Here is a 14416-nt window from a genome sequence, read left to right as displayed (position 1 = left end):
AGTCCTTAGCCTTTAGGGTCTGTGCTGACTCCAGGTAGTATCAGAATTGAACGACTTTAGGCCGGGCACTGTGGCTCACGCCTGTAATCCTAGCACTTTGGGAGGCCAGGATAGGATCACTTGAGCCCAGGAATTCGAGACCAGCCTGGGCAACAGGGAGACCCCCATCTCTACAAATATAATAAAATAAAAATTGAAGGACTTTGTCCTTAACTTGTGGAAACTCTGTCCATTCTGATTCTAGGTAGTGTCAGAATGGAACTGCAGGACAGGCAGCTGGTGTTAAGAGAATGGTGTCGGAAAAGGAGACAAGCCTCCAGCAGGTCAGGGAGGTGGCAGCAGGCAGCATGAACAGGTACCTCAGGCTCCCATGCAGTTCTCCAGCTCTGCTGTCCCCCTGCATCTGTTCATTCCTATTCTGCATATGAATTGCTTTTCTGCCCAACACTCATTTGCAGATTTCCCAGATTCCTAATTCAACATCGCTTCTAACCAGAAAACTCTTCTGACAGTAAGTGTGGCTCTGAGCATGTGGCTGTGCGATGCCCTCATCTTACCCCAAACTCCTATCAGTCAGAAGTAGCTCGCTTAGTGGAAAGGCCTCCCGAAGGCTCAACTATGATGCCAGATTGGAGACAATACCGTCAAAATGGAGTGCTATAACACAGGATGTGGTATGGGCTTTGATTGAACAATACCTAGTGCTACTTCTCCCACAGCCAGCATATGCTGGCTTGGAAACCTAAGGGCTGCAGATACGAATGGCCCCTCTTCCTGTTATGCCAGGTAACCCCAGAAGGAATTTTTGCTTCTCATCTTGTAACTCTGAACTCTGCTGTCCCAAGGGAGGACTGCTTCTACCAGATACAAGGGTGATATTTTGAACTTTGAACTAGCAGTTGAGACCGCTGCCTAAGCCAACACGCAGGGATGGGGTTACTGTACTAGCTGGTGCTCCTGATCCCAATTTTTGAGTGAAACTGGGTGGCTTATACACAAAACAGGAACATCTCTATCTGCAATCTAGTGTCTTCACTGGCACCTTTTGGTACTGAGGACTTTTGGCTCAGTGCAACCTCCGCCTCCCGGGTTCAAGTGATTCTCCTGCCTCAGCCTCCCGAGTAGCTGGGATTATGGGAGCCCGCCACCACACCCAGCTGATTTTTGTTTTTTTAGTAGAGATGGGGTTTCGCAATGTTGGTTACACTGGTCTCAAACTCCTGACCTTGTGATCTGGCCGCCTCGACCCCCCAAAGTGCTGGGATTACAGGTGTGAGCCACCGCGCCCGGCTGACAGTTTCTTGGCTTCTTTAACCTAGAACAGGTTCCTCACATTCACATCCCATTGTCTCTTTGATGAAATGAGGGCAGTTAACTGTAGAATAGCCCATGTTCATCTTTTTCCTCATAGTTTCATTTATTTCTCCTTCAATAAACTGGAAGTTAGGGCAGGGCAAAGTGTCTTGAGCCTGTATTCCCAGCACCTTGGGGGGCCAAGGCAGGAGGATCACTTGAAGCTAGGGGTTCAAGACCAGTGTGGGCAACAGAGTGAGACCCCATCTCTACTGAAAAAAAAAGAAAAAAATTAGCTGAATGTGGCAGTGTGTGCCTGTAGTCCTAGCTACTCGGGAGGCAGAGGCAGTAGGATTGCTTGAGCCAGGAGCGTGAAACCAGGCCAGGAAACAAAGTGAAACCTTGTCTCTAAAAGAAATACAAAAATTAGTGCCAGGCGTGGTGGTGCGCACCTATAGTCCCAACTACTTGGGAGGTTAAGCAGGAGGATCGTTTGGGCTCTTCGGTAGGTAAGGCTGCAGTGAGTTGTGATTGCGCCACTGCACTCCAGCCTGGGTGACAGAGTGAGACCTTGTCTCTAAAAATAAAAAAATTATACCCACCTAGTACATTTTTGGGTAAAGGGTCCTTGGCTAGATATTACTGTCTAGTCTAAGCGAGTATGAATGAAACATAAAAAAGCACAGCCAGCCAGGCGTGGTGGCTCACGCCTGTAATCCCAGCACTTACTTTGGGAGGCCGAGGAGGATGGATCATTTGAGGTCAGGAATTCAAAAACCAGCCTGGCCAACATGGTGAAACTGTCTCTACTAAAAATACAAAAATTAGCAGGGCGTGGTGGTGGGTGCCTGTAATCCCAGCTACTCAGGAGGCTTAGGCAAGAGAGTTGCTTGAGCCCGGGAGGTGGAGGTTGCAGTGAGCCAAGATTGCACCACTGCACTCCAGCCTGGGTGACAGAGCCAGACTCCAGTCTCAAAAAAAAAGCATGGCATGGCCATGAGAGGTGGGTACATAGTGGCAGCATCTTTAAAAAAATAAGAAACCAATTAAGAGTAAACAACAGTCAAGTGGCTATTCAAGAATGCTTTGAGTTCCACTGAAACTTTTTGACTTCCATGAGTTTGACATAAACTCTCTGCTCAATTTTTTAGTCAGTCAGAAGGGCAAACTGATAAAATGGATAAAATGGAAAAAACACAAGGGCTATTCACAAAACAGCGATTACATTTTATTCCTTTTTGAGTTGTTTTGTTTTTATTTTTAAATGAAGTTTCCATCTGTGCACGTTAGGAAAATAAACAAAACAACAGGAAGCCATTCTCTGTGTATCCTTCTTGGAGGCAGGAAGGATGGATCTGCCGATAGGCACACAACAGCACACAGCCAGGGCTCATGGGAGTGAGTACCTGTCACCTCACGAAAGTCACGGGCCTAAAACATACAGAGGCTCCATAGAAAATGCTCCATCTGGCTTTGCAGTCATGCATAAAGGTGAGGACACTAAATTGAAGGCATCTGGGGGCTGGTGTCACCGCACGTGAAGAGTAGTGCCCATGCTGTCCCACGAGCTTCCTTGGGAAAAGGGAAAAACAAATCTTTTCCTCAAATAGAATTGTCGCAGGTAAGAGCCATGGCATTTTATTCACTGTTTAATCTTCTGGTGGCAGGATTTCTTTGAAGGAGAATCTGCATATAAATAAAAATGAGGCAGCAAATTGGTTACAAGGCTTCACAGATTTTTTGAAAAAGAATTTAACAATTTTGAAACACTATCACTGAATTCATGTAAATTTTGGTAAAAATATGAATTATAAAATACAGTGGTTTAAATTATGATATTTAAGAAACACTGAACAAATTATATCCTGGTCGAAATGTAACCTTTACGTTCGCTATCAATGTAAGAGAAAGGACAAAGAAGTCCAGACGGTGATTAAGTCAAACTGACCCCAGCACGTATCGGAGTACATCGGCTTAGACTTCTGTGAGAATCTTCACTTATAACCTCTATGCTAATACTATTAGTGACACTGATTGTTCAGACTGAAACTTTAGTTACTAAGCTGAATACCAGCCATCTTTTGACAGACCCTACCTTTCCAGGGTACAGTGATAACCAGCTTAATAAATACTCGGTGAGGACTTGCATTACCTGGTAGAGCCCCTCCCAGTCTTTGCTGGATCACTTCTAAATGGTGAATATACTCTGTCAAGGAATGTTCTGGATCTTGAGAAGCAGTCAGGGATCTTTCTAATCTTGAATTTGGGGATGGAGTGGCTCTTCAAACCAATTAGCACACCAAGAGAAGAAAGAAAAAAAGTTGAGTTTGACAGACTCAGGGTGAGTGAGTACAGAAGAAAGGCGCCAGCCCCGCCAACCAGACCCATGGGAATGGGTGACTTCAGGGCCGTCTCCTTCAGATCCTTCCTTATAAAAAGTGTCACAGAGTGCTTTAACGGCTTCTGTGCAATGTTCCAGAGTTGAGTAAAGATTACTGTATATTACTTTGTTTGCTAAGTCTTCGATAATGTATCTATTACCCAACCTGGATTCTGCACCAGGTCTCACCTGCCTTTCCTGATCTTCCCAAACTGTTTGTCAGGGTGATACCTGCCCTGCTCAGTCCTCACCTCAGCCGTCCTTCCTCCTAGCCTTCCACCAGGCCCAGGGAGCACCAGGGGTATCCCTTTTCCCTCCGCCCAGAGCTTCCAAGTATCTTCAGGGCAGGCAACATGCCTTCTTCACCTGGGCACATCCCTCACAAAAGGGGCCCTCGGCCACCATTTACTCTTTCAGTAAAGATCGCAGGACCGGGCTCTGGGGCACCACAGCCACCAGAGAAGCAGGCCCTCCCCCAAAATGGGGCTGGACTTCTAGGCCCTCATGGACTCATGCTGGAGAGTTTCCTGCCTTGCTCTGGGCTGGGCCAAAGCCAGAACTAAAAATGCATTTCTCTGAGGCCCTATGTCGGCTGGAAGGAGAGCCCTGGCAGGAGACAGGGCCTGAAGGCGTCACACTGACCTTCCCCCAGTGTGTGGGGAGGCTGCTGCTGCCAGTCCGTGGCCTCTGGCGGGGTCCCTGGTGTGGCCTGAGGGCACATCCCGGGTTGGGGGGGACTCTCTGGTTCTGGGTGGAGACTGCGGCCGTCGTACTCGGGGCCCTTCCCCAGAATTATTTAACAACAAAGGGATTAGGAAAAGAAATGAATGCATTTTAGTAAAGGCCCATCTATCAAAATTTTAAATGTATAAGCTTTTAAGAGTCTGTATGGCAATTTTAAGACATTTTTAAAGTACTCAAGTTACAGTATCTTTTTAAAAGCTCTGGAAGAAACCTGAGCTTTGATTATCCGCATCCGCAGGAGCAGCCCATCTCCGGGGGGGGGGTCTCAAGACCTGGGTGAGGGTCTCGCCTCTATCAGCTCTGAGGAGCTGGCTCAGGAGGGAGGGGCAGGAACCCTGGAGACCACCAGGTATGACTCAGAAGGGCAAACTTTCCTGATGACTGAATCAAAGTATTTTAATTTCAAGAAGCAACTATTAAAATGTGGAGTCGACGCTGACATAGCTGCCAGGCACAGTGCTCACGCCTATAGTCCCACGTACTGGGGAGGCTGACACAGGAGGATGGCTTGAGCCCAGGAGGTCAAGGCTGCAGTGAGCTGTGACTGTGCCACTGCACTCGAGCCTGGATGATACAGCAAGCCCCTGTCTCTAAAAACAACAACTTGGCAAGGCACTTCCAGGAATGCCCAGTTACGGTGCTGGTCAGCAGTGGCTCAGGCAGCCTGAGCCCCACAGGCCCATCCCCTGCCACTCTGGGACAAGAGCCCCTGGAAATGCCCTGCTTTGGGGCCGGCTCCTTCAGTGCTAAGTGCAGCCAGCTGTGCTCTCTGCTATGGGGGGCAATGGCACGGCAGAGAACTCCTGAGACAAATATGTGAGTGAGCCAGAAATAAGCATGATGCTCTACAAGGAAAGAGACGTGAAGTGAGTTTCAGTTGATTTGGGGAATAAAAAAGACCATTTTGCTAAACACTATTAAAGAATCAATATATTGAGCATCTCAGCATTTCCCATCACCATATGCCCCTGTGAACTGTGCTCATAGCTAACGTGAGCTCTGACCTCCCTGTGCTGGGCACACCCTCCCTCTGAACGACTGCCCTGACGGAATTCACGGATTTTCTTACTGTGCTTTATTACATCCCCATCAACACTGAAAAATGACCCAAACGTGAATGAAAAAGCTACAAACAGTAGGAAGAAAAGTTTGTGAGTCCAGCGGCCAACGGCAGCGGGAGTCCCACCTGGGCGAGGGACTTTGCCTTGTGCCAGAGCTCCTTTCCGATCTACTTCTTGCCATTTCTTAACCAAAAAACGTAATCTACAAAAAAAGGAGACAAGACACACTTAAAAGTATGGCAAAACAGGAAGGTAAAGAGCAATGAAAACCCCACTATGATCAAACAAGCAGAATGGGGCCTTGACGTCAAGGTTGGCCAGTCTGTTGACTTGGGCCCTGCACACCGGGTGCACACATCCAAAGTGCTTGCAGGGCTGTTGGCGGCAGAGACCTTCCCACGCCCGACCACCTGACGAAGCCTCACTGCAGCCCCACCATGGACCATCCGGCTCCCCAGACACCCGCCGTGGCCCAGCTCAGGACGACTCCAGTTCAAAGTCAGCAGCCACACCGGTGACTAGGAAACACACACTGCTCCGGCCTGGTGTGCAGGACCTTCGCGTCTTCATCCTGTCACAGATGCCAGCGGACAGGCTCAGCACACGGACACCCCAGCCCTCGCAGGAGTCCGTCAGATGGTAAGCACGCAGGGTGCAGGTGACGAGGGCATGCAGGTCAGGGTGCACGGCCCCAGACGTCCTGCTAGGATGGCCTTTGGGACAAGCATCATGCCTGCGGCTTCCCTCCTTTGAGGCACAGCAGACACTGCCGATTCCTCCATGAGACCCCTGAAGGCCCCTTGGTGGCAGCTACCCTAGGCAGTGCTCTCACAGGTACACAGAGACTGCTCCTGTCTGGGACACTGCTGCCTTCAAACGATCCCTCCTCGACAGGAAGACCCTGGAGGTAGGATTTGGGTCCGCTTACCTCCCCCATCTAGTGCCTAAAATGCTTCTTCATGCAGAGTGTTCTCCCCACGAACACAGGATGGACAGATGGGTGGATGAAAGGATGGACAGTGAAGGCCTACGGTCAGGGGAGCTCAGAGCTGAGGAGACAAAAGTGCCCCAGGACCAGAGAAGCTGAGAGCACAGCACCCCAGGAGGCCTCGCCTGCACCCCACTTCAGCCCAGCCCGCAGCTGCGATGATGGAACTTCTTGGCGCCTGGTCTCTGAAAGGAACAGGACTCCTAGCTACTCTCTGCTGCATCTGCTCCTCCAGACAGGCCTGTGTGTGGCCTCAGGGAACACTGTGGCGTCAGGGAGCAGGCACAGCCACACAGCGTTTAGGCGGAAAAGCAGTTTTCGAAATTCAGCACATTCTAAAACTATGAAATGGAAAAAACTGTGGCACGAAACCCATTAAAAGTCAAGATGTTCCTCTGTAATACAAAGGTGCCCTTAAATCTTTAGTTTCAGAAGGTGACAGCTTCATACACATGACTTCTTGAAGACAAGTTCATCATCTGTATTTTCTCTAAGGCCTCAAATGCCATTCATCTTTAAAAAGAGAACATATTATAGAGTTTCAAGGAATAAAATCACCAAAAAACCATGCAGTGTGCTGCCCATTCACGGGGACAGACGCGGACGTGCTGATTGGATGTCACGGCATTTACCTCAATACGGCAACAACCACCCTGACGGCCGTGCGGAACCGTGTGAAAGGGCGAGATGTGGTTTTCCGCTCCGCTTTGGAAGGAAATACCCCCAGATGGGCAATCATGGAGAGTGTTTCTTGTTCAGAATCCTGGAATCCACCAATCAACAGCAAAAGATACTTCTTTTGATAAATCAGAGCTTTTCTAAAGCTCTCTGCTCTCAAATAATGCAGGTACAATTTTTCCATCTAAAAGAAAAAAACAGATTTTATCATAGGAAACGACGCCTGTCTTGCTGACAAAGCACATTTACACCATCGCTCTCTCCAAAGAGCCAGATTGTTTTTTCTCAGCAAATCATCACAGAGGCCATCGGCCTTGCAACAGTATCTGTGGCCAGAAACAACGTTGCTGTTCTGCTCAAAGACCAGTTTGTGTTTGTCAGACAAGATCTAGAACCACAAGCTTCTCTCCACAGCATCATCAAATGAGCCCCTATGAAGGCTTCTTGAATTTAACCTTAGGTAAGGTCCAAATTGGGCATGGGATGGACGTCACAGGGTGGGGGCCTGTGTGCCACCGGGAGACTGCAGCAGAGCTTGGGTCAAATCCCGGCAAGTCCCTGGGCCAGGCCTCCCTCAGGCTGCAGAGGCTGCCATTTGCTGACTTGGTCAAAGCCTTCCACGTTCCACACTTAACAAGCATAGAAACTCAGTACGTGTGCACAACTAAACCAAAATGCAAGCTGAAGTTTATTCTGTCAACTTCCTTTCCTTTAGTGATGTGATTGCTACACCCGGCAGACGAGAACCTTGTGGTCCCCAAAATACTTTGCCTGCAATTTACAAACCCAGGACTTAAAAAAGCACCAAAGTTCTATACTCGTGGCACTGTTCCTACCTTGACGTTGCTGGGGTGTGCTTCCTCGCTGGCAGCCGGTGGAAGCCGGCCAGGGTCTGGGCGCCTCAGGGAACTCTGTGGAGCCGTTTCGTCTGGCTTCCAAGCAGCCCTTTCCGACTTCTGTAAGGAAGCACAGCCCACACTGTCTACAGAGCTGCTCGTCAACAAGAGCATCTTAGAGAGGCAGCCGGGGGCAGGTTAGGGAGAATGCCGTGTGCAGGGAGGCCAGGCTGACCACACCACGACTGGGCCCTCCTCATCTTCAGCACCCCCTCAGCAGGGCCTAGGTTACGCCGTGCTGTGATCAGTCAAAGAATTAACATGGAGTAATTACGACATGCCACTTGCTGAAGTATGACTGCAAAAAAGGTACATTTTAGTAGAAACAGAAAACTAATTATTTGTAAAATCACCCCAAATTCAAAGCTTTAAGCCTTAAACACTCTCATATTGTCTGGTCCTAGAAATGCCAGCCACTGATAACTACAAACACAGTCAGCTCTCGACAGCTGTGGGATCCGCATCCATGAATTCAACCAACTGTGGGTGAAAAATATTCAGAAAAAAAGATGTGTCTGCACCAAACACATACACTTCTTTTCTTGCCCCTATACCCTAAACAATACAGGATAACAACTATTCACAACAACTATTTACATGGCCTGGCCTCTTGTGGGGTGGAGCTGCTCTGGACCATGGCGGGTTAGGCTGAGGCCGGTGAGAGTTAAGCACACCGAATCGAGTGCTGCAGGTGATCTTAGAGATGACTTAAGAGCATACAGGAGGACGTGCACAGATTGCTGCTAACACCACTTCAGGCCAGGAGGATCCCTGAGCCTGGGAGGTCAAGGCTGCAGTGAGCTGTGACTGTTCCACTGCACTCCAGCCTGGGAGATAGAGCAAGGCCCTGTCTCAGAAAAAACCCAAAAAGTGAAAGAAGCCAGTTGAAGAGGCCCCAGATGCTCTGGTTCTACTGACACACCTTTCTAGGAAAGAGCCAGGGCCTGCGGCAGGCGGGGGTGCCTGCTGCTCTTTTGAGGGGGCCATTGCTGTGTGTTCTGTGAATGGTGGTTACTTATGAAGGTTACAGGGATGTGTGCGTGTGTGAACTTGTATGACACTACACCAGGAAAGGGCAAATTTTACCGTATGTAAATTTAAAAATAATTTTTTTAAAAGTTATAAAAAAGCAAATCACAAACAAAACAGCCTAAATACAAAAGAAGAAAATCAGGCATTCCAGAAAATAACTCTATCCAACTATACCATTAGGAAAATTGCAAGTCACTTTAGGCCGGGCACGGTGGCTCATGTCTGTAATCCCAGCACTTTGGGAGGCCGAGGCGGGCAGAATCACCTGAGGTCTGGATTTTGAGACCAGCCTTGCCAACATGGCAAAACCCCATCTCTACTAAAAATATAAAAATTAGCCATGTGTGGTGGCAGGCACTTGTAATCTCAGCTACTAGGGAGGCTGACGCAGGAGAACTGCTTACACCTGGGAGGTGGAGGTTGCAGTGAGCCAAGATCACGCCACTGCACTCTAGCCTGGCAACAGAGCAAGACTCCGTCTCAAAAAAAAAAAAAAAATTATAAGTCACTTTAAATAAAACTCTAAATTCAATCAGATTATAATATTTTTAGTCAAAATACTCTTTTATGAACATGCACCAAACATCCAGTAGTGGTCAGGGTCAGTGAGGACGCTGTCTGTGGTGAAGCTGGAAGTCGGCTGAGATGGTCAAACATCCCACAACATTTAGCAAGGCTTCAGACAGAGGCAACGGAGCCCGGCGGTGAGGGAGAAGCTGACGCCCACATCCCCAGTTCCCTAAACGGAGCCTGGCCTCTTGTGGGGTGGAGCTGCTCTGGACCATGGCGGGTTAGGGTGAGGCAGGTGAGAGTTAAGCACAGACACCTACGCTCGGGCTGCAGCCTTTCTGCAGATGGTGCTTCAGCATCTTCTCAAGCTTAGACACGGCCCTGCTCAGCTCCAGCTTCTCCCGGGTCACCGTGCTGAGGGCTTTTGTGAGGGAAACATTGTCTTTCAGCAGGACGTCCACAAACTGGAGTTGCAGCTCTGCTGCCATTTTTTTCTTGGAGAAAAAAAAATAAACTCGTAAGAATTTGTTGTTAAAGGGCATGCACATTATTTGTGTTTTTTTGTCAACAGTTATTTCTAGGGATTGTAATTAATGTGTCTGGGGTTCAATAAGAAGCTTGTGGGGCTGGCAGAAAATTGTAGAAGTCCTAGAATCATAGACTTTGCACAAAGCTGGCCTGTATGAACAATGCAGGCCTGTCACAAAGCACAGCCCGTTTGGTTGTTCTCACAGCACTGTAATTGACAGGTGGCTGGATCGCTGTTAGTTCATCCCAAGGGGGCGGATGTGAAGCCCCTCAAAACAGGTTTCTTACTTCTCCCATCAAAAGGACGTTCAGCCTACGGAGGGTGGGCACACTGGAAGGTCACCAGGGCCCAACGCAGGGGCAGGGTGCACACCACCCACAACGACGCTCGGCTGGCGGGGCTGGAGGGTAAGTGGTGCAGCTCCCCTGCACCTCACATGCGTGGGTTCCACGATAAAAGTCATGATTTCATAAACGCCACAGAACCCGCATCAGGAACTGATACCAGCAGCCAGATTCCCACCTCCTTCAGAGGCAGCTTACGGTGAGCTCAGACTTTCCAAGGAGGACTTGGGTTTTTGTTTCTAGCAAAGGCCATCAACACAAAAACAAAGCCAGCAGGTGGGGCCAGGTGGAGGTGAACATCAGCCCAGCACCAGAGCAGAACCACAGCCCCTCCTGACTGCAGCCGGCGGTGTGTTCAGGTCATGCACAGTGAGCAGCACTGGGGGGCGTCCACACAGTCACGCAGCATTCCATGGGCAGCAGGGCTCAGCCCCCGAAGACCACACAAGTGCCCCAGGACATGGAGGACATCCGTCCCCACTCGGCCCACAGGGTCGACCCCACCCACTCACCCAGATAGCAACCATGAATTTAGAGAAGACAGCAAGGGAGGAAGAACAACTGGGCAGCATGAAAAAGAAACCACAAAGCTGCCGAGAGGGCCCCTCTGCGGGAGGAGCCGGGGCAGGGACCTGGGGGCGCTCACCCTTACCTGGGAGGAGGTGGGCCTGCTCAAGTCAGACTTCAGCTCCTCCAACGTGTGCAGTAACGACACCACTGCTTTCTCATTGGATGATGTCCAATCGTTAACTGTCCTGTAAAAACAAATGGGCACTTAAAGGTTCATATGCACCCCAAGTGACCATTATCCAAAACTAAACAAGAACTCTTGGCTCAAGAGAAACAAGGAGAAGACAGGTTCCTGAAGAGCCTGTGTGTCAATCACTTCGTCCATGAGGCAGAGCCAGAGGCCCGGGGGGAACAGGCCTGTGGGTGGACGCTTCTGCAGAGCTCAGAAACCTCCAGCCGGGAGACTCGCCACTGAGTACGGGAAGCCGCCGCCTGCCAGGCCCCGCGGCTTTCCTCTGGAACTAATGATTTAAAATGCTGTCCTAAGGGAAATCATGCTGCTCTATACATTAAGTCCAAGTATAGAAAGGAGAACTGTATTTGCTGAGTTTCTGTGTATAGGGAAAAAGATGAACATTAGCATTACTCTTTCTGCCCATATGAAATATCACGATCGTCATCCTGGGTGTGAGTGGCCTTGAGTGACACTGGGCAGCGCCAGCCGGGGGGGGCACAGGAGGCTCCAAACCCGACCCTGTGGATTGTGAGCAACTGCACAGTGTAAAGAGAACCAAGCCAACCCTCAAAGAAACATGGACGCCCCACACCAGGCGTAGTTTGAATCACAGAATTTTTTCTCTAACGTTAGAATATGAACATGCCATCCTGCCAATCTGGAATCCCTCAGGAGAGTCCCAGGAAGAGGACTACAGCGTTAAGTATAAAGAAGCAGGGGCCTCACACCAGACGCACCCAAGCCCTCGGGAGGGGTCTCTGACAGAGGCGTGGCTGCAAGGGACCAGCAAGCACCAAGTGGCGCAGGTGCACACCTGTCCATGGCCTGGCTGGCGAAGCTGGTGAGAAGCCCGGCAGCACAGAGCAGCCGCTGCCTCATCGCCTCCAGCTCTCGTTGCTGTTCTCGGAGGTGGTCCGCATCCAAGCCAGCAGCCCTGCGGGCAGAACCCAGGTGGAGGCGGCTGCCAGGCACCTGGTCCTTCGACTCCAGGTCTCTCACCGTCTGCTGAAGCTGCTTGATCTTATGCAAGTCACGCTGACGCTGCAGTTCTAATTCTCGCTGTTGTTAGCAGAAAAAAGATAGAGAAGACGTTCACGTCAGTGTCCAAAACCAAAACTGCTGGCCGGGCGCGGTGGCTCACACCTGTAATTCCAGCACTTTGGGAGGCTGAGGTGGGCGGATCACGAGGTCAGGAGATCGAGACCATCCTGGCTAACACAGTGAAACCCCGTCTCTACTAAAAATACAAAAAATTAGCTGGGCGTGGCGGTGGGCGCCTGTAGTCCCAGCTACTTGGGAGGCTGAGGCAGGAGAATGGCGTGAACCCAGGAGGCGGAACTTGCAGTGAGCCAAGATCGCACCACTGCACTCCAGCCTGGGCAACAGAGCGAGACTCCATCTCAAAAAAAAAAAACTGCCAGCGGGGCGTGGTGGCTCATGCCTGTAATCCCAGCACTTTGGGAGGCTGTGGCGAGTAGATCACCTGAGGTCAGGAGTTTGAGACCAGGCTGGCCAACATGGGGAAACTCCATCTCTACTAAAAATATAAAAATTAGCCAGGCATGGTGGCGTGCACCTGTAAACCCAGCTACTCGGGAGGCTGAGGCAGGAGAATCGCTTGAACCTGGAAGGTAGAGGTTACAGTGAGCCGAGATTGCACCACTGCACTCCAGCCTGGCAGCAGAGTGAGACTCCGGCTCCAAAAAAAAAAAAACCTGCCAGGCAAAAGCCCAAAACACACAGCCGCTCCGGGCGTGGTGGCTCACACCTGTAATCCCAGCACTTTGGGAGGCACAGGCGGGCGGATCACGAGGTCAAGAGATCGACACCATCCTGGCTAACATGGTGAAACCCCGTCTCTACTAAAAATACAAAAAAATTAGCCGGGTGTGGTGGTGGGCGTCTGTAGTCCCAGCTACTCGGGAGGCTGAGGCAGGAGAATGGCGTGAACCCGGGAGGCGGAGCTTGCGGTGAGCCGAGGTGGCGCCACTGCACTCCAGCCTGGGCGACAAAGTGAGACTCCGTCTCAAAAAAAAAAAAAAACACACACACACAGCCGCGTTACAGGGGAGGCCCCTCACAGGCCAGAAACAGGCCCTCAGGCAGGCGGCCTCTGTGGTCCTGCACTGGAACCCACGGCCTAATGCACTGCACACCCTCGTGCTGTGCTGCCCTGTGTGCCTCCAGCACGGAGGCAGCTGAATCACGCCCCAGAGTGACTCAGTGCTAAGCGTTTTCACTGTAGTTTTTAAAACTATCAGGCTTTCCTCAGGCCCAGGGCAAGCACGCGGGGTCCAAAGGAGAGGAGCCTGAGAAGCTGAACCAGACAGGACGACGCTTCCCGGTCCCCTGGCCCCAAACATGCCCACGTCCAGACCTTCAGACCAACACAGACACGGACAGGCACATTTGTGCATGAGCCTGAGTGCAGCGCTGGGGCTGAGCCTGGGTGGCCACGTGGGCCTGGGCTCCTAAGCCAGACCTCAAGGAGCAGCAGCCTTCCCTTCTGCAGGATGGGGGCACGGGCCATGTCGGGTGCCCGGGAGAAGCATGTCAGCAAGCGCCTGAGCCCCTGCCCAGAGCACAACTCCCGCCAGCCACAGGAGAGAAGGTCTATTGCACGATGGGGCAAGGAGGGAGGAAGCAGCCTTGGAAGGGCCTCGGATTCCCAGTAGCGCCACTGGGGCTTCCTTGTGACAAAATACAGACAGACCCAGCGGGAAGAGGCCCCAGATGCACACACAGAGGCGGTCGCCGTGTCAGGGAGGGAACCCCAGCACGGAGCTGAGGCCACCCCAGCCCAGAGGACCCACAGCTGAGCCTGCGCTGTGTGGCACCAGCGTCCCTGCCACCGCGGTGACCAGGATGCAGCTCAGACTCAACCCTCCTGACAGCGCCTCACTCGACGCTCGGGCCTCTTAAACGGGAATGATTATCTTTTCTATTTTCTAGTAAGGAAAGTAAGATACAGAGGAACTAATGAGATTATATCATTTGGAAAAGATGGAATTGTCTCTGGCATGCCACTATCTTGGGAGGCTTCCACGGTTACAGCTAGAGAAGGATTCTATAATCCAGATCAAATTCACTATCCTCAGTAAAAATCACTCTGGAGGCCGGGCATGGTGGCTCACGCCTGTAATCCCAGAACTTTGGCAGGCTGAGGTGGGCGGATCGCAAGGTCAGGAGTTCAAGACCAGCCTGACCAACATGGGG

The 14416-nt window shown here is 50.8% G+C and overlaps 1 protein-coding gene across 7 annotated transcripts in view; it reads right to left on the bottom strand.

Annotated features, from left to right (window-relative positions):
- Window positions 1-2517: 2517 nt before the first annotated feature.
- The window catches only part of PCNT (pericentrin), a 120311-nt gene continuing 108412 nt past the window's right edge, over window positions 2518-14416 (bottom strand). For all 7 annotated transcript variants that reach the window (XM_031665839.1, XM_031665845.1, XM_031665844.1 and 4 more), the window contains 9 exons: window positions 12015-12259; window positions 11108-11210; window positions 9903-10076; window positions 7981-8100; window positions 7099-7328; window positions 5604-5680; window positions 4316-4454; window positions 3446-3573; window positions 2518-2979 (listed from right to left, as the gene is read on the bottom strand). In XM_031665839.1, coding sequence (XP_031521699.1) covers window positions 2936-2979; window positions 3446-3573; window positions 4316-4454; window positions 5604-5680; window positions 7099-7328; window positions 7981-8100; window positions 9903-10076; window positions 11108-11210; window positions 12015-12259 — 1260 coding nt within the window. In that variant the 3' untranslated portion in view covers window positions 2518-2935. The remainder of the gene's footprint in view (window positions 2980-3445; window positions 3574-4315; window positions 4455-5603; window positions 5681-7098; window positions 7329-7980; window positions 8101-9902; window positions 10077-11107; window positions 11211-12014; window positions 12260-14416) is intronic.

The sequence above is a fragment of the Papio anubis genome, chromosome 4, assembly GCF_008728515.1.
Source record: "Papio anubis isolate 15944 chromosome 4, Panubis1.0, whole genome shotgun sequence".
Taxonomy (NCBI): Eukaryota; Metazoa; Chordata; class Mammalia; order Primates; family Cercopithecidae; genus Papio; species Papio anubis.
This window is presented reverse-complemented; position numbering and strand designations above follow the sequence as displayed.